Consider the following 20,419-nt stretch of genomic DNA (forward strand, 5'->3'; position numbering starts at 1 on the left):
TCTGAAGTGGGCTTTTGATTCAAACCTATCTTTGTGTGGACATTTTTGACTCATCCTCATAACTTTAAAGGGCTTTTTCAGAGTTAAGATAAGATAAGATAGTCCTTTATTTGTCCCACAGTGGGGAAATTTACATTGTTAAAACTTGGTTTTACAGTGAGAGTTAGAAATTGGTTTAAGTTAAGGGATAAGGTTTGGCATTTATTTGGAATGGTTAGGGTAGGGACTATAGGAAATGCATTATGTCTATGAGTGTTTTCACTAAGAATGCCATATGAATTTGAAAATATTTGAATTTCTAAAGGAACTGGTTTCAGTTTAGTAGTAAGATTAGGCTTAGGCATGAACTGGTTGTGGATAAGATTAAGGAAAACTAAGCCAAAGCAGTGTCCTGAGAATTGTAGCTGCACAAATGTATGTATGTCTACTTGTATTTATATCTTTGTGATATACTATTTTAAAGGGCTTTTTCAAGGTTAAGACCGGGGTTAAGGTTAGCCACTTAGTTGTGAGGGTTAAGGTTAGGGTAAGGGGCTAGGGAATGCATTATGTCAATGAGGTGTCCTCAGTAAGATATAAAAACAAATGTGTGTGTGTGTGTGTGTATAGCTGGTTTTCCTTATGTTAGTGGGACCTCAATCTGTTCACACGCTCACATTATGAGGACTTGTCTTCTTCATGGGGACAAAAGTCAATGTAAATGACTACATTTTAAGGTGCAGACATGTTTTAAAGTTAGGCTCAGGTCAGCGTTAGGGTTAATTATGGTTAAGGTTAAGTCAACAGGAAATGAATGTAAGTCAATGCAATGTCCTCTGAAGTGTGTGTGTGTGTGTGTGCTGGGACATACTGCACCTGGGGAGGCGTTCACTCGGAAAAGGGGTGACAGACTTTCTTTACGAGGCTGTTCTTCCCAATCAATCACAGCTTAGACGCCCGTAGGCGTGAAAACAGGAAAGAAACCTTTGCGTCGCCACTGTCCCTGTGCATCACAAAGTTCAGTTGCAACATTGATAAGTGGGAGAGCAAACAGGCATATCGATAAGCGGCAGCACATTCAACACACAGCGCACAATACGACCTTTGGCTGTGTGGATAGATAAGTCCCCCCCCCACAGTCCTCCTCCCATTCCTCACACACTCCTGCATTCTATGTCTCCTCCTGTGTGTCTATTGCTGTGGCAATAAAGAGAAGGGTTTGAGTCGTGGGTGGGTCATCTGTAGCTTTGAGGTGACAGATAAGGAAGGACCTGCCCACACTGTTGTTGCCAAAGCCAAACAGTAAGATTTCCTTTTTTAAAACAAGATATTTTTCTAAATCTATATATAAAATACTAACCCACAATTGAGACTACCAACCAAAACCAAAACAGAGAGACAAACAAGCTCTGCCCCTTCAAAATGAAGGGTTAAAAAGCTAAATAAACATAAGTCATACGTAAATGAAATGAGTCAACCACAAACATAGACAAACAAATGAAATGAAAGAAAGGAAAAAGGTGCGTAACCAGGTTTAAAAGTCATTTTTATGCAGTCAAAGCTTGTAATAGTTCACCCCATATGGTTTCATGTTGATTAAATTAGATTTTTTTATGTCCAAATAATCATTTATTTTAGGTTCCAAGTTTAGAAGTAACTTGGCAGACACTCAGATTCTCACTTTTTAAGTATGAACGCCACATGATTTCTGCTGGAGGTGGGGTTAGTGTGGGTGAGGGTAGGGTGAGAAAACAAGACATGTGCAGAGAGGTGTGAGGAGAGAGGGCAGAGCAGTGCAGGCTATGGCAAAGAGACAGACACACACACAGACAGACAGACTGACAGATAGACAGAGGCTGCGCAGCAGAGTGAGCGTGCAAAGGCCCACACACACACACAGACAGCAGTGGCACTCACAGAGAGAGGAAGTGTGATTATCAGCCTGGGAAATGACTTTGTAAATTGTTTTTTTTTTTGTTGTTGTTTTCTTTTTATTTGCTGCGTGTTTGGAGACCAGAGATATGAGCGGTGATGGCAGCAAACAGCGCTTTGTGTCAACCTTCAGGATGCAGCTCAAGCCACCACCACCACCACGTGCATCATCTGCTGCACCAGGGAATGAGCCGAGGACTGTTGACCCCAGGGCCTCAGACAAACGTACTGACAGAGGTAAGAGCTGCAGGAGAGAGAGAGAGAGAGAGAGAAAGTCCGGGAGAGGAGATGAATAATAATAATATTATTAATGTCAGTGCTTGAACAGACAAGACTGAACAGGATAACTCATTTTGTGTGCTGCAAAAACAGAGGGCTTTCATTTTTTTCTGGTGTAAAACAGCTGATTTGCATTACTTTAAACACTCTGTGTTTGTTGCTCTGAAAAGTTAATATCCAGTGTTGTTTTCCCCTGAGTTTAAATGTCCAGATTGTTTTGATTACTTTTATTAGGGCCTCTGGGCACCAACTGTTGTGTCCACTCTAATTATTCTTTTTCATCATCTTTTTCTCGCACTTTTTTTTTTTTGAGTGCACTTTGTTGATCTTGGCTCGCACGGAAAGTTTTAGGGCGATACGAGGAATTCTGCGGGAATTATAGTCTAAAAAAACATTTTGACATTTTGTGTTCCCTTTTTTAAAATGTATTTTTTCCATAAACATTTGACCACATCCTGTGTTTATTTTGCAGTTCTAATAGATTTGTTTGGCTTTTCCTGTGACAATCTGATATAATAAAGCTATTTCATCTAATGTTTTGTTTGGACAGCTATAATTGTTCTGTTGACAGAACCAAGAATATATCTCCTCCTGACACAAATTGAAGATTGAATTGATAAAAATTGACATCTTGGCCAAAGTGTGTGTCTAAGATAATACTTATATGTAACGTTTTCAAAACACCCTAAATCTCAGAACATTTACATTTTTGACTAAATTGTATGACAAATATTGCAAATAAAGTCATTCCGATGATGGACAGGTTTGTTTTCCCTCTGGTTTACAGTAGTGTTTGAGAGTCAAGTTGGTTTTCTAAGGTCAATGTTTAAAAAAACCTGGCTTGTCACACACTCTTGTCTTTGAAGATGAAGAATTCAAAAAGCCTTGTGTTAACAGGGTAAGCATGTGATGTAGTTTGCCGCTGATGTCATTCTGTGAGCTTATTTGTCAGTTATGCCTGTGGGGCCATTGCCAGGTGAAGTGTACTGACTGTGTTGAAATAGGGTAAGCTACCTGACAGTGTGTTTTGAAAGTTTAATTTTCAAGAGGACTTGCAGAGAAACCTGCCATGGACATTATTCTTAATCCTCATGAAGTGTTCGAGTTCTTAAGAGGTCAGCAACGGGGTCAGTCTGTGAAAGTGAAAGTAACCTTGTGGTGTGTTTTACGTGCAAAGCTGCAGCTCAAAGTTTTTTAACTCCACTGAGGATTCTTCCAGCGTCTGTGCACAAACAACAGACCATACAGTGAATACTTCAGCATTGTAAAGTCTGGGCTAAAGGTTGATGGTAAAACGCCATAACTAGTTCACTGTCAGTGATGTAACTCACATTATTGGAATGCACAATCAGGTCAGGGTTACAGTAGGTAAACCGTGCTGCACCTACAGGCATCTGTAATGATAGCATATTGTTCTGATTAGGTCTTTTCCGTGAAGATTAGTCCATTAAGATTAAGATTAACTTCCTTTTTGAGGGAGAATTTGCCACAATAGCTGATAACTCAACGTTATACAGGGTTGTAATTAATTACTTACAGAATGAATCCAAAGAGCACATAATTTATGAACATAAATCCAGTTTAGGAACAGGATTTACACTTTTCACTTCTGCAGTTATTCATTATTGTTGTCAACTCATTTAGATTTAATGTGTTCTGGAGGTTCATCCATGACCAGGAGAAGTTAGACAAGTTACACACAGCAGTTGTTCAATGATAATAGATTATAATTTGTAATATATAATAAGATATGGTCCTGGAAGAGAAACAACACACAATCAAAAAGACAAATTAGGATTAAGGGATTCAGCTGCAAATGCAGTGAAGGCCTGTGTTTTGTTGCTTTGTCTCTCTGTGTCTGAACCGTTACCTCTCTCTCATTTTTTCAGGGTCTCTCAACCGTCTGGATCCACCTGTCTTCACAGAGCCTCTGGAGGACCGCTGCGTGAACGAAGGAAGTGACATCACATTGCGAGGGGTTCTTGCAGGAAGTCAACCTATCAAAGTGTCATGGCTGCACAATGGTGAGCAGAGACAGTGTATAAGTAAACAATCCCATCCTGTTTGTTTCAGCAGAAAAAAAGCCTCCAGCAGATAGAACCAGTAAAAAGTAAATACAATTAAAGTTTCCTTAGCATTCGTGAGTGTTTGTAGTCAGTGTGTTTGCTTCTATGGGCAGGTGAGGTGGCGCGTTTTGGGAAACATTCTTTCGATGGCAGGGAGGTGACTTTCGTAGTGCGGGAGTGTCTGCCTGAAGATGCTGGTGCCTACACCTGTTTGGCTGAAAACAGTGCAGGCAAGACGTCCTGCTGCGCTGCTGTGTGCGTCAGAGGTGAGGGACACGCTGCACTGACCTGTGGTGGAGGTCTGGACCAATTCATGCAGATGTCATCCAAATATTTCCATAAGCAGAAAAGTAGTCTGTAGTAGTGGTTCCTAAACTGCACACAAATCAGCACAATTTTCTAATAAATCAGAATGCATCATCTCTATAAGACACAGCACACGTGTGTGTGCTTTATCAATGTTTGGTAAAGGCAAGGGCAGGATATTCCTGATTATATCAAATTGAATTTAATTTAGTAAGAGCATTGCGTTTGCATGTTCTCCCGGTGTATGCATGCGGGGGTTTTCTCTGGGTTCTCCAGTTTCCGCCTACAGTCCAAAAACATGCAGATTAGGGGATTAGGCAAATTGGACTCTCTAAATTGACTGCAGGGATAAAGAGTGAATAGTTGTTTGTCTCTACGTGTCCCTGTGATGGACTGGCAACCTGTCCACGGTGTACCCTGCCTTTCGCCCTATGTCAGCTGGGATTGGCACCCCCTGTGACCCCTCATGTGGAGGATAAAGTGGTAGATGGTGAGTGCGGATTACATTTTATAATAAGGAGAGTGCCATACAAAATAAGAAAAAATACATGAAAATGGGATAGATAAAGCTAATTAAGTAGAATAGGTTGAAAAGGTGCACTAAAGTAGGACTGAATGCACTTTTAAGATACAGTGTGTAATAACAACTTGCACTCAAAGGCTTAAGAAAACAAGCCTTTGTGTGAGTTGTTAACTTGTCAACATATCAATGGGGAGAAGAATTTATAGTGAAGGTAAACAAAGCTTCAGGACTTCATTCCAAATGTGCCATACTTCTTTTCTTTTAGCTTTAACCAAGGCACAGTTAATAGTAACTGGTTAAAGGATTGGTGTACGTTCGTCTTGTTTTACACTTACCTGCCACTCCTTTTACAAACTGGTCCGTGGTTTGCTAACAGTGTAGCATACCTCATTTGTTTACATTTGTGCCACTCCCGTTAAAATGCCACGCCCCCTCCCTGGGGGGTTATGACCCCCAGTTTGGGAACCACTGATCTACAACACATTATGCTGTGAATTCTAATGTGAGGTTTCTCATTCAGCTTCTCCTCCTTTTTCCTCTCACCTATAACCAATCCAGACTTTGAAACTATCCGTAGTGTCCAGAACAGCATCTCAAAGATCACCATGAGTGCGTCCAGGAGCCTGGTGGAAAATGGAAGGTCTCCACTATCTCCCAAAGAAGATCTGCAGGTGTTCAGAGGATCTATTACCTCCCCAACAGGAGATAAGCAGAGCCCAGTCTCATCGCCAAAAGGTAATCAAACACTGACAAATTTAACACATCTGATCTGTCAAGTCGTGACCATAAACAGGTTGCGACTTCTCACCTCGCCTGCGCACTGTACTGTTGAACTTCCTCAGGATATCCATCGTATATCTATAAATGAGAAGGAAACACATCATTTCCAGTCCCCATTGTGATTGGCTGTCAGGCAGCATGTATACTGAACAGGAACTGTGTTGGACGTCCTCAACAGTGTAGCTTTCTGATACAAGAACAAAGATTTGTCAGATCAGTCCCAAATGAACACCAAATAGGGAAGTGGACAGTGTCTGGGACAGTAAAACGTCAGTGAGCATGTCCAGCGATAGCCATATACGTAGACTGAACACAGCCACACCTCTGAACTCTCCCACTAAAACATACCTGCTCCTCATCTATTTCTGCAGAAGTTGTACCAAAGAAGCGAGCCAACTCCGGGAAAGGTATGAAACACCTCCTCAGTGCACACCTGTCTTTCCATCATCTACTCTGCATCCTGCTCATGTAGCTTAGAGTCTGTTTTTGTGTGAGTGAGAGTGTGTGTGTGTGTGTGTGTGTGTGTGTGTATTGTTGTGTTTTGCTCTGGACCTACACCTTCTTTATTCTTTGGTCTTGCTGTTTTGTTGTCAGCTTCTAAGCTATTGTGATGCCTTGGGAACTTTACGCTTGGGTGTATCCTGCAGCAATATGGACATGAAAGGCTTTAACAATAAGGTTTGTTGTGAGTGTGGGAAATATTGTACTCTGACAGCAAAGACGATTTTTCCTTGTACCTTTAAAAATGATGGCAGGGGAAAAAGGGAAAAGCAATAACTGGCTGTATCAGATTGTCCAGTCAAATTGACCGTCCTGATACCTCAATATTTGAATACCAAATATTGGAAATTTGGATTTCGCGATATAATGTACTCACATGATGACATTACATGCATTTGTAGGGCTCAAAACATTTGCTCTGTTTGCTTTCTTTAAGGAAAATAGCTGAGTAAATAGCTCCAGGTTGGTAAAACATGGAACTACGAAGCATAGGTTTCTTTGTTTAACATGTTTGATTACACAGGGACAGGTTGTACTTGTGTGCAGTGTGGGTCATGTGTTTTGTTTCATCTTTAGACACTTGAGTTTGCTGTGTGCTACAATAATAAGGGTCTCCAGGGAAGTGTTGGAAGAGTAGACACCGCAGATCAGACTTCTTCTCCGCTCATGTGTCTTTTATCTTGCCAAACTGGATAGTTTCCTTTCAGTGACGTGTTAAATAAAAACCACACACTGCAGTATGAATGTCGGCAGATTTTGAATCAAAACACTCGCTTTATTTTGACTTTGCAGGTGCACGACCATTACAGTTTGTGAATCCTCCACAGCAACTCGAGGTGAAGGCGGGGCAGACTGCCCGTCTGTTGTGTCTTTTCACCGGCAGCCCTCCCATCGTGTCCTGCTGGATCAGAAACAAAGAACAGGTGTTGTAATTTAAAGGCAAGTTTCCAAAAAAAAACAAAAAAACCTGTGTGTGTCTCAGTATCTAACACACTCACTCTTTTTTCCCTCACACATGTTAATCTTACAGATAGTGGACGGTCCAGAGCTGTGGACAGAAAACACTGATCAGAGCAGTTCACTGGTCATAGCAGAGGCTAAACCACAGCACACAGGCTACTACACTATTGTCGTGAGGGACCGCAAGAGCTCAGCGCAACACACGCTCACCCTTTCTGTCATCGGTAAGACAACACACTGCTCTTTCAGGACCATGTTAAAGGGATGGTGGAGGATTTCCACATCATGGGTTTATGAGGTACTGACACATAGTCAGTGCTGACAGTGCCATGCACACCACTAGCGCACAATGAAGAGACTCATAAAATAAAATATAGGCCTGCTTTTAGTGAAATACTTCCTGTGGAAGTGCTGGAAAGCACTTTCCTGTGGTCTATTAGGGTCTATTAGAACGCCATCAGCCCTCGCCCAGGTGACACAGTCTGGGGGTGAACGGCAGCAGTTGACCACTGGGCTTCCCTCTTCAGCGGCGTTACTGATAGATTTGATGACCCTCTTCTTAGCCAGCATCACTATCCCTAAGCTTGGTCAGGACTCTGCAGAGAGACTGGGCCTGCAATGCCCCGGCATACCACCTCAATAGCCTGCACTACCTGGTTTCCGCTCTTGAGCCTCCTCCATGCGGTCTTCCCAGGGTACAGTGAGTTCCACCATGATCACCTGTGCTCTGGAAAGCGCAGCTGCTTGCCCAGATCAACTTGAGTTGCTTGAGCCTCCAATCTCTTTAGAACACGTTCTCTGCTTCATCTTACTGCTAGACAGCCTTATGTGACTGAAAACTGAAGCTCATCTCACTTTTGTTCACCACTTATTCCCACAAACTACACTAAAGTCTGTATAGATTTGTGATTTCGTGTCATGGCTTACAGGATTTCTTCATCCACTGCTACTTCATTTAGTTAGTACAAATGTTTGAAGGATTTTAAATACTGTTTAAACATGTTGTTTAGACTTAGAGTTAAACTTAGCAAATACAGTGGACAAGTATCTCCCATGTCCTGCAAGCTAAAATCGCTGATCTTCTTCTTTGATGAGGGAGAGTAACCTGGTTACAAACTAAGTTCTAAGGATGAGATTAATTGACAAACACATGCTTAAGATTACATTTGTATGTACATTCTAACATGTTAGTCTTTGGTAGCCATGTTTTCACTATCTAAGGTTGGTTCCAGGTACGACGGGCTACTGTCATTGCTGATGTGTCATCCACTCTTCAAAAAAAAAACTAAATTGTCACTTCACACACTTACATGGTTCTTTATTCATCATCTGCCCACCAGACAGGCCAGAGCCTCCCGCCTCCTGCCCCGTCATCTCCTGTGTCACCGCCTCCAGCCTTGTGCTGACCTGGTCAGGACCCTGCTACGACGGCGGCAGCGCCATTTTGGGATACGCAGTTGAGTTGAAGGAGCAAGGACTCACAGAGGCTGGGGACTGGCGAGAAGTCACTGACCTGTGCACGAGTACGTCATACAGAGTGTGTGCAGGGCTGCGGCATCAGGGGGAGTACTGCTTCAGAGTGAGGGCCTTCAACCAAGTGGGAGCAAGTGATCCAGGACCAGTATCACCAGTGGTTAGGATGGAGCATAGAGGTGAGGTGGTGAGCTAATGGGCTAAACGTGGGCTAATATAATGAGTTTTACATTAAAGCTATCGTTTCTGTATGCACAGTTTCAGCTAAACCGCAAGCAGAGGAGGCCCCTAAACCTCCTACCTGTGTGACCATGGAGTCTTCCAACAAAGTTAAAGACCACTACATTATGCAGGAGAAACTGGGAGTGTGAGTATCTGCCACCTAAAGCCTCTAAACAGGTTTTCAGCCCTTAGAAGCATTTTCTTCACAGTTTGGCATTAACAAGAAGGTTTGACATTTCAAGAACAAGTAATGTTCCTTTTAATAATGTTGAGTTATCTGGAAAAGGGTAAGTCCTGCCAAGAGGCAGGGAGAGGATTCAAACCGCACATGTAGTGACATGATCCTTCCTTAGTAAGAACACAAATGTACAAATGTTCTGCAATTCCAAGACTGGAATGATCAGCAATCCCATTTATCTGGGCTTGGGACCAGCACTACACTAGATGTGCCCCGCCCCCCGGTGGCTGGAGGTCAATTTAGAGTGTCCAATTAGCAATAAGAGACTCAAACCTGTTCTTAAGCTTTGATAACCTGGGAAAAAAGATGGACTGACTTCACTGCACAACTACACTTTGAGGTGACATGAGATTACGAAAGATGTGTCAAACTTGAACCACTTCTTTCCTCAGGGGAAAGTTTGGTCAGGTGTTCAAGCTGACCCACAAAGTCACAGGACAAGTGTGCGCTGGGAAGTTCTACAAAGGCCGACGTTCCAAGGAGAGGGAGGCCGCTCGTAAAGAGATAGAGCTGATGAACTATCTCCACCACCCCAAGCTAGTTCAGTGTCTGGCGGCATATGACCACAAGCCTGAGATGGTCATGGTCATGGAGTTGTGAGTATCATGACATGATCCTGACATTGCTTAAAAAGGACTTGTGTGAAGTATTTAGGGGAAACTCTTGTCAGACATCAACACAAGTATCTGGAGTCGCTGTAAAAACCAAACACGGGCCATAAAGAAGGATCCTTCCAAGTTTAAATTTGCCCTAAAGGCGACTGGCGAGTTTTATTTGGTTGCAATCTGCACCCTCACCACTAGGTGCCACTAAATGCTACACGCTGGTCCTTGAAACTCCTGTAGCAAGTGCAAATCTAGGGTGTAGCAAAGGAAAAGCTTAAGTAAGACTTCCGTCTCTGTGCTTTGTCTGTCTGCAGTATCGCAGGCGGGGAACTGTTCGAACGCATCGTGGATGACAACTTCGAGCACACGGAGGCTGCCAGTGTGCGCTACATGCAGCAGATCCTGGAGGGGGTCGCCTACATGCACGAGCAAAGCATTATACACCTGGACCTGAAACCTGAAAACATTGTGTGTGTTGACACCACCGGCACCTCTATAAAGATCATTGACTTCGGATTAGCCCAACGCTTTGGTTTGTGAAATTAAAGTTGAATTCTTCTTTGTGTGTGTATGTGTCAAGTCCATCCCTACATGGGAACCCCATCATATACAGTATTTCTCTGCAGGCTCTGACTCTTTACATTTAAAAAGCTTGCAAATAATAATCACTGCTCTCTCCCTAAATTTAACAGATGCTAACACACCTCTGATGGTAATGCAAGGGACTCCGGAGTTTGTGGCACCTGAAGTGATCAGCTACGAGCCCGTGTGTTTAGCCACTGACATGTGGAGCATTGGCGTAATCTGCTACATCCTGTAAGTCATACTCTTATTGGAACGAAATATGAAGCGACACGCAGAGACCTGCGAGTTTAGCTTAGCGTAAAGACTGGAGACAAGGGGGAAACGGCTGACTGTGTCGGCCACATAAGCCCACAGTACAATCTTAGCAAAGACATCACTGTGCTGGAGCTCAGCTTAACAGTTTCAGTTCATTGTTTACCTGCATTCCTGCTATGGTTTCCTCTCTCATAGTATCATTTTTCAGCCACAGCAGACACACAGCTGTTTTCTAAAGTTAGTGAGTAGATGGTGGAGAAAGTGGAGCAAATTTAGGAGCTTAAGAGTCATCTATCTGCCTCAGGTGATGAATTACTGTTTACGCAAAGTAAATATTTGACTTTCAATCATCAGCTGGGCAGAAATGAATAATAATAATAATAGTGCTCTAATGCAAAACCATAACATTTGATATTGCACTTTGTTCCTCCGTGTGCTGCTGAATTTGGATTCTTTGGAAAGTGGATTTTACAAGACAATAGTACTACTAAGCTTCATATTCACTAAACAAACAAAGTCTACAGCAAGAGATCGAGTCGCTCTTTCTGTTTCATTTGCATCCAATCTAATCTAATATACACTCACTGTCGACTTTATTAGGTACAGAGGACACCTGAGTTGAGTCACTGTTGCCCTCTTCAATCAACTCTAACTCGTCAACTTGTAAAACGTAGAGATCGAGAGTTTCTAAAATACTCAGACCAGCCTGTCTGTCACCAACAACCACATTAAACTTCACTTAAATCACATTTCTACGCCTATCTCCCCAAATGTATTGCGTTGCTGCCATATCATTGGTTGATTAGATATTTGTGTTCATATGTAGTCTGACAGAGTACCTAAATAAAGTGGCCAATGTGTGTATATAATTTATCCAATAGTTCAGACTGAATGTATCCACCTTTAAATCCAACTGGATCAAAATGACATTGTGAAATGCACTAGATCAGTGGATGGAGGTTGCGACACACTATATACAATGACACTGGTACGTCTCTATGCCTTCCTCTGGTTTTCAGACTGAGTGGTGAGTCTCCGTTCCAGGGAAACAGTGACACAGAGACCCTGGCCCTGGTCACAGCGGCCCAGTGGGAGTTTGATGAGGAGAGCTTTGACGAAATTACAGATGAGGCCAAAGATTTCATCAGTTCTCTGCTCAACAAGGACACCAGGTGGATTTATAAACTAATGCACCCAATGCATAGATACCATTTATCAAATGCTGATTACTGTCTCTGTGCCTATATCAGGCGAAGGATGTGCTGTAAAGAGGCCCTTGCTCATCCTTGGATGGCTGCATTTGACTCTGAAGATCTTGCCACCACAAAGTGTCTGTCCAAGGAGAAGATGAAGCGGTTTCTAGCCAGGCAGAAGTGGAAGGTAACACATCGCACCACTTCACATACGTGGAGTGTGTTGGTTTTACACTTTACAACCACTTTCTTTCTTAATGTGTGTCTCATAGAAAGCAGGTAAGGCCATGCTTGCCCTGAAGAGAATGGCTTTACTTTCCAAAGGTGACAGCTGTTCATCTCCTACCAGCCCTGGAGAAAGTAAGTCACACCTATCATAAGTTTCCCAGAATAACCTGGCTATAAACTGGTTTTTTATTATTATTATTTGTATTGTTCTTATTCTCACTGTGTCAGCGTCACCTCTGAGCCCAGAAGCAAAGCATGCACTTAAGTCTCTAGAGGAAAAGATGCAGGGACCGCCACACTTCACCCAGTGTCTGGAGGACCAGACAGCCGTTGAGGGATCCAGTGTGTCCCTCTCATGTCATCTCACAGGTAGATACCATCCTCTCCTTTCTAACAACCTTGTCAAGCTTTAATTGCACTGAGATAAGATCCAAAGCTTCAGAGCAGACAACACATTGACACTGAGTAGTTGAGGAGCAGAAGTCGGAGCAGTCATTATGTCAACGACAAAGACCTGCACACAATTCCTGAGTGATTTTGGTTACAATACATTATACACTAAAACCCTACAAAAGAAAACAGAAACATGTCTCAGTTTCCTGCTATAATGTTTAAATGTGCTGTCTTTTAGTTGTAATTCGCTTCCGTGATAGTGTTGTATGAAGACATTCTATGCTGTCAATTATATAATTGTCACCATCTTGACTTTTTATAAATACAGCCTTGCGAAGAGACGAGTTGAGACATACTACCTGGTGTACGCATATAAATGTGAACAGTGTGGCTTCCTGCCAACATGGCATTGTTTTGATTCCGACTGTTGCATGACGTCAGTTACTGGAGCTGTTTATTTACATGATTCCATGTGAACCTGGCCCTTAACCTCCATTTATGCAGGATACCCTGACCCAGAAGTGGTGTGGCTGCGCGGGGAGGAGCCTTTAGAGGAGTCGCCCGCGGCGCAGATAGAGTACGAAGAAGACGGCCGCTGTAACCTGGTCCTCGCCAAAGTCAGCATGGAGGACGCCAATGTTTACACCTGCAGAGCCACCAACGACCATGGAGAGACGTTCTGCTCGGCCAAGCTCGCTGTTAAACAGTAGATGTCATGAACAGATAGATATATTGTACATTTATTTTTGCTGTAACACAAATAGGGACCAAACAGTCCATTCTGTTCAGTGTGAGAATGTTTGAACAGTTGATCATTATTATTATTACAGAGGTAAAATTAAACAATATGTTGTCATAATTGTCATAGAATGATTTTCTTCTTACTGTGGCACCTTTAAAAAAGAAAACAGGTCTGAAATTGTGATGTTTGGGTTGTATAGTGAGGATCCGACGATATCATTTAGCCTTTAACTGATAGAACTGAAAAAGAATGCCCAAACTGCATGAACATGATGATATGAAAAGACACATTCAATCAAACAGTTGGTATAATAACACTGATTTCATGACGTCTTCACTTCTCGACGCCTCTGCAATCCACGGGCACCATGAGACATCAGCCGAAGAAACTGACCTTCTTAATGTTGTTTTTATTTTATTTTATTCAGCTAAGCAACAACACAGACCGTGATATGCTTTACTTTATTACAGGAATTAAGATTAAAAAAGCAAAATATAAACTCTGCACCTAACGCAAAGAAAGGTAGAGACTGCACACGAGGCAGAGGCTTGCGTAGTGCAAGAATGGAGGTTAGTTTTCCTCGGCTGTGAAAATGAGTTTGCTCATGGCACGGATGCACTGCGAGCCGTCCGGCTCTGCGATCTTCAGCTGAGTAAGAGGTGTAACCACGCCGCTGGTGAAGTATCTGAACGCAGGACTGGGGGACTGGATGGCTTCTAGGAAAACCTTGGAGACAGACACAAACACAAAGTAGCTGTCACATGTAGAAGTAACCGAATTAATCCACGTTTCTATTAATGTACAATGTTTACATATTATATGGAGCCAAAGTCACCATTATTTAAAGATAGAAAATAAATGACTAATACAAAACAAAGCTTTGTGGTGTTTTTTTTCCCCAGGCTTTAGATACATTAGTAGCAAACTTATAGATGCTGAACTTAATAAACATACAATAAACCTAATACATAGGACATTTTCAGATTTTGAGTTGGGTGTTTTTAGTTCATCTACTAACGTCAAAAGTGTTACTCGTTCTCAAGTTCGGCTAATTTACCTAATTCACACAACCTATTTACATTTACCAATTTGTGAAAACACTTTTGTTATATACAAATATTCTTATAGGAGGGAAAAAGGCCCATGGAATATCACTGACATTACATCATTCCAATCATTCCAACGTCCTGTACATCTTTGTACATAAAATAAACATAAGCCGTAAAAACAAACAATAAAATACCCAGTATCATTGATACAGTCCATACTCAACTCAACCTAAACCTGATCTGCCTGTAAGTGGGAGCAGGACTCACACACAAGCCCCCAGCCTAACCAGGGTTCAAACCACAAACCCTCTTGCTGTGTAGTGAAACACTGCACCCTTGTGCCACCCTACAGTGCTGACACTGTGTCAAAAAAGCCTATTCCTTTAAAGCGACTTAAAATTTAATTGAATAGAATAGAAGTGTTCACTGTAACATCATTCTACCACAAAATAATTATTTCATGTTTCATGGGACAATTTTATCAATTAATTTATGTGAAAAAATACTGAATTAATTTGAAAAATCTGACTAGATTTCAGCAAACTGTTCATCATTAACATTCATACAGATGTATGATTACATTACAGTGTTAAGTGCCCGGGTAGAGCCAGGGTTTTCTTCCCCTTCTTTATTTCCCTCACCGACACACTCTATAGGTTGATTGGTGTGATTGACAACCACCTGTGTCTGGCAATGCTGCCTGTGGACTGGCCAATCAGCAGCCAGGACACAGCCTGGACTCTCCCTCCCTCAGGTCCTTCCTGTAGCTGGAGACATGTTGAGGATGTTGTGGTACAAGGGTATGGAATAGATTGGGGATCCCTTAACATACACACATGTTAATATCCCAAGTTAATGGGTTGTGCCACCCCCTGTATTGTTTTTATTATGTATTGTATTGTTTTGTAGAGGAGTAACTGAGGGATTTTTGGTTTGTTTATTTCATGGTTAGTGAGAGAGTTCATTTGGTTCCCTTGGTCCTACCCTCATCCTCCTTTTGGAAACATTTGAATCTCTTGCACTTGAACCCCTGCCATCTCACCCCTAGGAGATGTAACACAGTCTATAATAAACAAATTTGTGGAACTACATTAAAAAACAACATGTACCTTTACAATGTCCTCAGTGTCCTGTGCTGCGTTTTGGAAAACAGAGCCACAGTGCTGCAGGTATTTTTCATACAGGCTGACGGTGTGGGTATCCACCTGCTGGAGGGATTCATCACCAAGCTCCGCCCTCTGCAGGTTGACCAGGAAGTCGGTGTTGACTGGGCCGCACTCGATGATACTCACACTTACGGGACAGAGCAGCGAGTCAGTCGCATCAATCGACATTTCTATGCAGCGGAATGCAACACAACTCAAAAAACTCACTGGATGTTGAAGTGTTGCAGGAGAACAGCCAAACTCTCACAAGCTCCCTCTATTGCAAATTTACTGGCACAGTACACCACATTAAAGGGGAGACCTATGAGAGATGATTCGAGGTGTGTTATTTTAGCAGTTTCATTCATAGTACACGATATGGAACACTCAGTGTCTCCTCAGCTGTTTGCCTGTCTCACCGTGAAGCCCTCCAGTGCTGCCGGTGACGAGAATATGGCCTTGGCCCTGAGCCTTCATCTCGGGTAGGAAGGCCTGGATGGTCTGGATGGTACCTAAGAGGTTGACCTCCAGAATCTGCCTCATTGAGTCCAGGGACTGCAGCTCCAGTGGCCCCATCAGGCCCACACCAGCATTACACACTGCAACACGTGACGGTAAGGTCATTGTAATCCTAATTTGAACACAATGTGAGGAGGACTTACCCAGAATGTCCACTCTCTTCTCCACCACCCTGTCCCTCGCATCCAGAATGGACTGTTGGTCCGTCACGTCCATTTGGAGAATGTCCAAAGTGTCCTTGTGCAGGCCTTTCACACTCTCTAAAAGTCGCTCCTTCTTGCCCAAGTTCCTCATCGTAGCGTAGACTAAGCAGAAAGCAGCAGTCATGATTTAAAAGTCACTTGTTTGATGTTTATTGGCAAAAATATGTCTGTGTAACTGTATAATGCTGGTGTTTTGGTGAGGTCGCTTTCTTCCAGCGGCTTCCGACGCTTTGAATCTTACTACGCAAACAAAGAGAAACTGCTCTGTCCACATAAGCCTCATGCCTAAACCAACAATCAACAAAGAGGACGGAGGAAAGGGCAGAGAGTGAGAGTGAAAAACGTTGTGGAAGATTGTTTACAGACTTTCTGGTGGTTGAAGGCCACCATACTTCCCTGGCAAATCTTACACACTGGACCTTTAAAAGGTGCTATATGTAAGACATGTCATTGGATAACATCATAAAAAGACCAAGACCATGTTATCAGAGATTAATGAAAAGTTTTAAATTTGGATTGCCGTACCTGTTTTAAACTGTAGTTGCATATCATCCATACAACCTCTTTAATGTTTTACGTAAAAACAAATATACATATTGTTAAGTATCATATAAACTTCAGTAATATAACATTTCATGGTATAAGAGGCCAATCGTGTAACATATCAATACATACGCTTCAGCACATCTAACATCTGAAAATGGAAAAACCACAGTGGTTCCACGCATGGATTGAATCAGTTGCAGACAGTCGTGTGAGAGTGTCATGCTGGTGGTGTAATGGTGTAGAGAAAGTTTCCTCGGAACACTAAAGGCCCCTTAATGCCAGCGGCACATTGTCTGAATATAGTAAACAATATAATAATAATAACAGAATAATGTTGGTCAGTGCATCTCTTCAAAATCCAGGTTTTCTCATCTTACAATTAACACATGATCATACACCAGAGTCCACATTTGCGAGGTCTGACCCAGGGTCGGCTCTCTAGGAAACAGGATTAAAGACCATTGTGGTTTAGGTGTCAGCTGTTGTTACCTTTGAACTTTTGGTCGGGGTCAGATGCCAGCCGGACAGCCAGGCTGAGGCCGATCCCCGAGGAGCAGCCCGTGATCAGGACCACCTTCTTGTCCATGGACCTCGGCTCACCCATGCTCTGAGTTCAGCTGGTGCAGAAATGACACCTATAAAATGAAATGGGCCAGGCAGATGGCTGGAGGCATGTGAAATGTCTTCTTCTCAGCATTGACACTCGACCTCAAGGCCAGTTAATTCTAAACATCGTTCTGCTATCGGCCACCTGGAGTCCTCCCATTTTATCTCACGTCCTTGTGTCTGTGGTTCCATCTCTCTCTTTTTTTCTTTACTGAGATGTGGGAAAGAACCTTGTGGAAGGTTTAGTCGTGCAGCCCAAAGACGTAGTTTACACAAGACCTGCGATGACTGCTCTGGAATATCATCATCAGTTCATAAGTGTCTATGAAAAACCTGGTAAATGATGCCTTCTACCTGTCTAGCCTTGGACACGAGCACTAGGTGGCAGCAAAACATACAAAATAACAGTCCTGCACTACAGCATTATCCATAGGCCATGGATATGTGAGAGCTTGAAGGACCATTAACACAGCGAGAAGCACAAAGGACAACAATCACTGCCTATAGAATCAGATTCAGAACCCAAAATCAGCTTTATTGGCCAAGTATGAGACAGCACATACATTTGACAGTTTTATTCACTTGTATATAGAAACAGGACAACAACAGTGAGCTCACTGATGACCATTCAGCTTTTAAATCAAGCTCATGTGCAACAGTTGGCATGTGACCCAGCATGGTCTTGACTTGACTTTGTTGGCTGATGAAAGTTACAAAAAGGTAGTTGGAGGAGGTTTGAGTTGCTTTAAATTCTGGAGACACAAGGACTTAAAGTGTGTGTTTCATATTCCAAATAATCTTAATAAGTCACATGTGATCACAGGGCTTTAGAGTTGAAACACCAGGTCAAGAAAACGTTACTCTTTATTTCCAGTAATCCATCTTATAAGTTATAATAGCAGGACACCTTGGCGTGAATGTGGCTAAGATTCCACTAGGTGGCAACAAAACTTCACGCCGTGTCCTTTTTGCTCCTTAGTGTTGAGTTAGTGTTCCCAGAGATGTTATGTAGATTGTAAAATAAACAATGTGAGAGCTGACAGTTTCTGTTGAGAAACAGCCTGAATTCAGACCCTGTGTTTATGCTGATGTTGTGAACATGAAGTTTCCCCCCATCACCATATGCTGTGCATGTATCGCCACTTTATTTCTGCACTTAAGTACAAAATCATGTGCATCTCATCTTAGTTTCTGTCCAAAAACAAATAAAACAATTCAATAGTTCAGCAGCTTGATTTTGAAAAGAAAAGAACTAAAAACAAAACTACTTTTGCAAACGGGAGCAAACCAAGAAGGAATTTCCTGCCATTTTGTTGCATTCCTCCCATTGAGATGGCATCAGTTTGGCTGCTGTCCCGGAGTCTGTGGGACAGATAACACCAGGCCTTGAACCTCCTTTAAATATCAACAGCTCCCAAACATTGATGAAAAGCTCAAACTGCTTGAACTCTGGTCGCCAACACTGAATTTTCATCGTATCCATCAACTTATTATGAGGTTTTTGGTCATATACAATTCTTTGAAGTACACATACATGCATGCTGCATAGCTACTGTTCTTGTAGAGGAGCTGATTCTTGTTTTTTTTGTTTTGACTATACAGGGAAAAATCAGTTTCGGTTGCTGTATTGGTTGTGTCTCATTTCCTTTCCCTCTCACCTGGGCTGCACTTCATCACTTCATTTTCCCTGAGTGTCCTGACAGCATGATACAGTCTGTGGTCCATGCATGCATTCCTGAGCTGCTTGCTTCTCCACGTGGCCTTCGGTCTCTCTGTGGCCCAGTATAATTACCCAAGGAAAGGTTTGCGGGGAGGCAAACAGTTGTCTGGAAAAGCCTTTAAAACACTTCCCAGAGACGTTAGGCCAACAGTGCAGAGTGTAAACAGACTTCTGAAGATCCTGCAGGGGCTCGGGGAAACAGCGAGGATGTCCCACGTGCACAGCTGTGTGTCTTTTGGTAGAAAGTGCTAGGAAAGTGTTTGTTGGAACTGGCTGTGGCAGCGGGCAGGCCTCGTGCTCCAGGGGGAAATGCATGAGCTGGAGCAGTCATTGATTTGGCACTGTGGCTGCTGACCGATGTGCAGAAGGGACAGAGCAGTGCAGCTTCTCTGCATGAGTCACATTGCGCTTGGCTGTTCTCAGACAGACACAGACGTGTTATAACGTCACGGCGTAGACACAATTCAAGGTTTGTGATATAGTAAGTGCGCAAGTGGCTGCAGAAGCAGATGTTCTCACAGGATGTTCCGTGTGAGATGAGCAGAAGTGAAACAGGTAAAAGCGCGGTGTGGTAAATGTGGCGACGCTGAAATGTCACGCTATACCTGGCAGCTGAACTGAATGCAGAGCTTTCATTTCTCACTGGTGTTTGCCTGAACCTGTCGAATAACGGGCTTGTGAAACTGTTGAAAACCTTAAACAACGAGAGGCTCTGAGATGATTCACCTCAACACTAATACCTTAGGGTGTCAATGTGCTGTGGAGCAACTTTGAACTGTGAAAAAAGGTTTCATAGAGCTGCAACTGAGCTTAAATAGCAGCAGTAATGGAAAGGATGGATGGTTGAAATAACTCAACATACATAAAGAATGGATGGCTGGAATAGTTTTAGAAATAGGAAGGTGAAACAGCTGAAGGTAAAGGAGGGATGGTTGGAATAGTTCACATAAGGTAATTGATGAATGGTAGCAACGAGTGAAAGTGACAAATGCGTGATGGAAATAGTTAAGGCGCTAAAAGGTTAATGAAAAAAATAGTTGAAATACCTACTGTAAGTGAACGCAGCTTCACACTGACAGTTCTGTTGCATTAAGGTATCATAGCCATAACCTTGTTCGTATTCACTGAATCCAAAAGCAATACCTGCTTGTGTGACTTTCCAGTACACCTCTTTGTATTGGACTTTTGTCCACGAACGTCTTTATTTTCATATTTATTTGATGGATATTTCGTATGAGCCTGACACTTGATCTGACGGGGTTGCGGAGATACATCTGGCAAAATGGGAACCACATGTGCACCTACATCATGTTGTTTATGTGTAGTATAAACACAACGTTCCTGAAGTCAGAGAATATCAGTCACACGTTG

General features: G+C 42.6%; 2 protein-coding genes across 2 annotated transcripts; one reads left to right on the forward strand and one right to left on the reverse strand.

The window, feature by feature from the left end:
* The first annotated feature begins 1,780 nt into the window (after positions 1-1,780).
* On the forward strand, positions 1,781-13,228 carry mylk5 (myosin, light chain kinase 5). The gene is made up of 17 exons (XM_058654231.1): positions 1,781-2,148; positions 4,080-4,214; positions 4,370-4,522; positions 5,644-5,820; positions 6,237-6,272; positions 7,159-7,289; positions 7,397-7,550; positions 8,667-8,978; positions 9,058-9,166; positions 9,652-9,855; positions 10,179-10,396; positions 10,557-10,680; positions 11,724-11,876; positions 11,955-12,084; positions 12,170-12,257; positions 12,354-12,494; positions 13,023-13,228. Exons 1-17 carry the CDS (start codon positions 2,001-2,003, stop codon positions 13,226-13,228), a joined length of 2,619 nt encoding a protein of 872 aa, XP_058510214.1. The 5' UTR covers positions 1,781-2,000.
* Positions 13,229-13,671: 443 nt separating this feature from the next.
* Positions 13,672-16,270, reverse strand: hsd17b1 (hydroxysteroid (17-beta) dehydrogenase 1). Its single transcript, XM_058654233.1, has 5 exons — positions 16,117-16,270; positions 15,874-16,053; positions 15,683-15,776; positions 15,419-15,602; positions 13,672-13,986 (listed from the first exon to the last, which is right to left on the reverse strand). The coding sequence occupies exons 1-5, from the start codon at positions 16,265-16,267 to the stop codon at positions 13,831-13,833; spliced, it is 765 nt and encodes a 254-aa protein (XP_058510216.1). The 5' UTR covers positions 16,268-16,270; the 3' UTR covers positions 13,672-13,830.
* Positions 16,271-20,419: the final 4,149 nt, after the last annotated feature.

The sequence above is a fragment of the Solea solea genome, chromosome 16 (genome assembly GCF_958295425.1).
Source record: "Solea solea chromosome 16, fSolSol10.1, whole genome shotgun sequence".
Classification (NCBI taxonomy): Eukaryota; Metazoa; Chordata; class Actinopteri; order Pleuronectiformes; family Soleidae; genus Solea; species Solea solea.

Bases quoted from the DNA above. Each gene is read 5' to 3' on its own strand.
- mylk5 (XM_058654231.1), top strand. From the start codon at position 2,001: ATGAGCGGTGATGGCAGCAAACAGCGCTTTGTGTCAACCTTCAGGATG. The intron at 6,273-7,158 runs GTATGAAACACC...TTGACTTTGCAG, and splicing joins GCGAGCCAACTCCGGGAAAG to GTGCACGACCATTACAGTTT. The intron at 8,979-9,057 runs GTGAGGTGGTGA...CTGTATGCACAG, and splicing joins GGTTAGGATGGAGCATAGAG to TTTCAGCTAAACCGCAAGCA.
- hsd17b1 (XM_058654233.1), bottom strand. From the start codon at position 16,267: ATGAGGAACTTGGGCAAGAAGGAGCGACTTTTAGAGAGTGTGAAAGGC. The intron at 16,054-16,116 runs GTAAGTCCTCCT...CACGTGTTGCAG, and splicing joins GAAGAGAGTGGACATTCTGG to TGTGTAATGCTGGTGTGGGC. The intron at 13,987-15,418 runs GTACATGTTGTT...TCTGTCTCCAAG, and splicing joins ACACTGAGGACATTGTAAAG to GTTTTCCTAGAAGCCATCCA.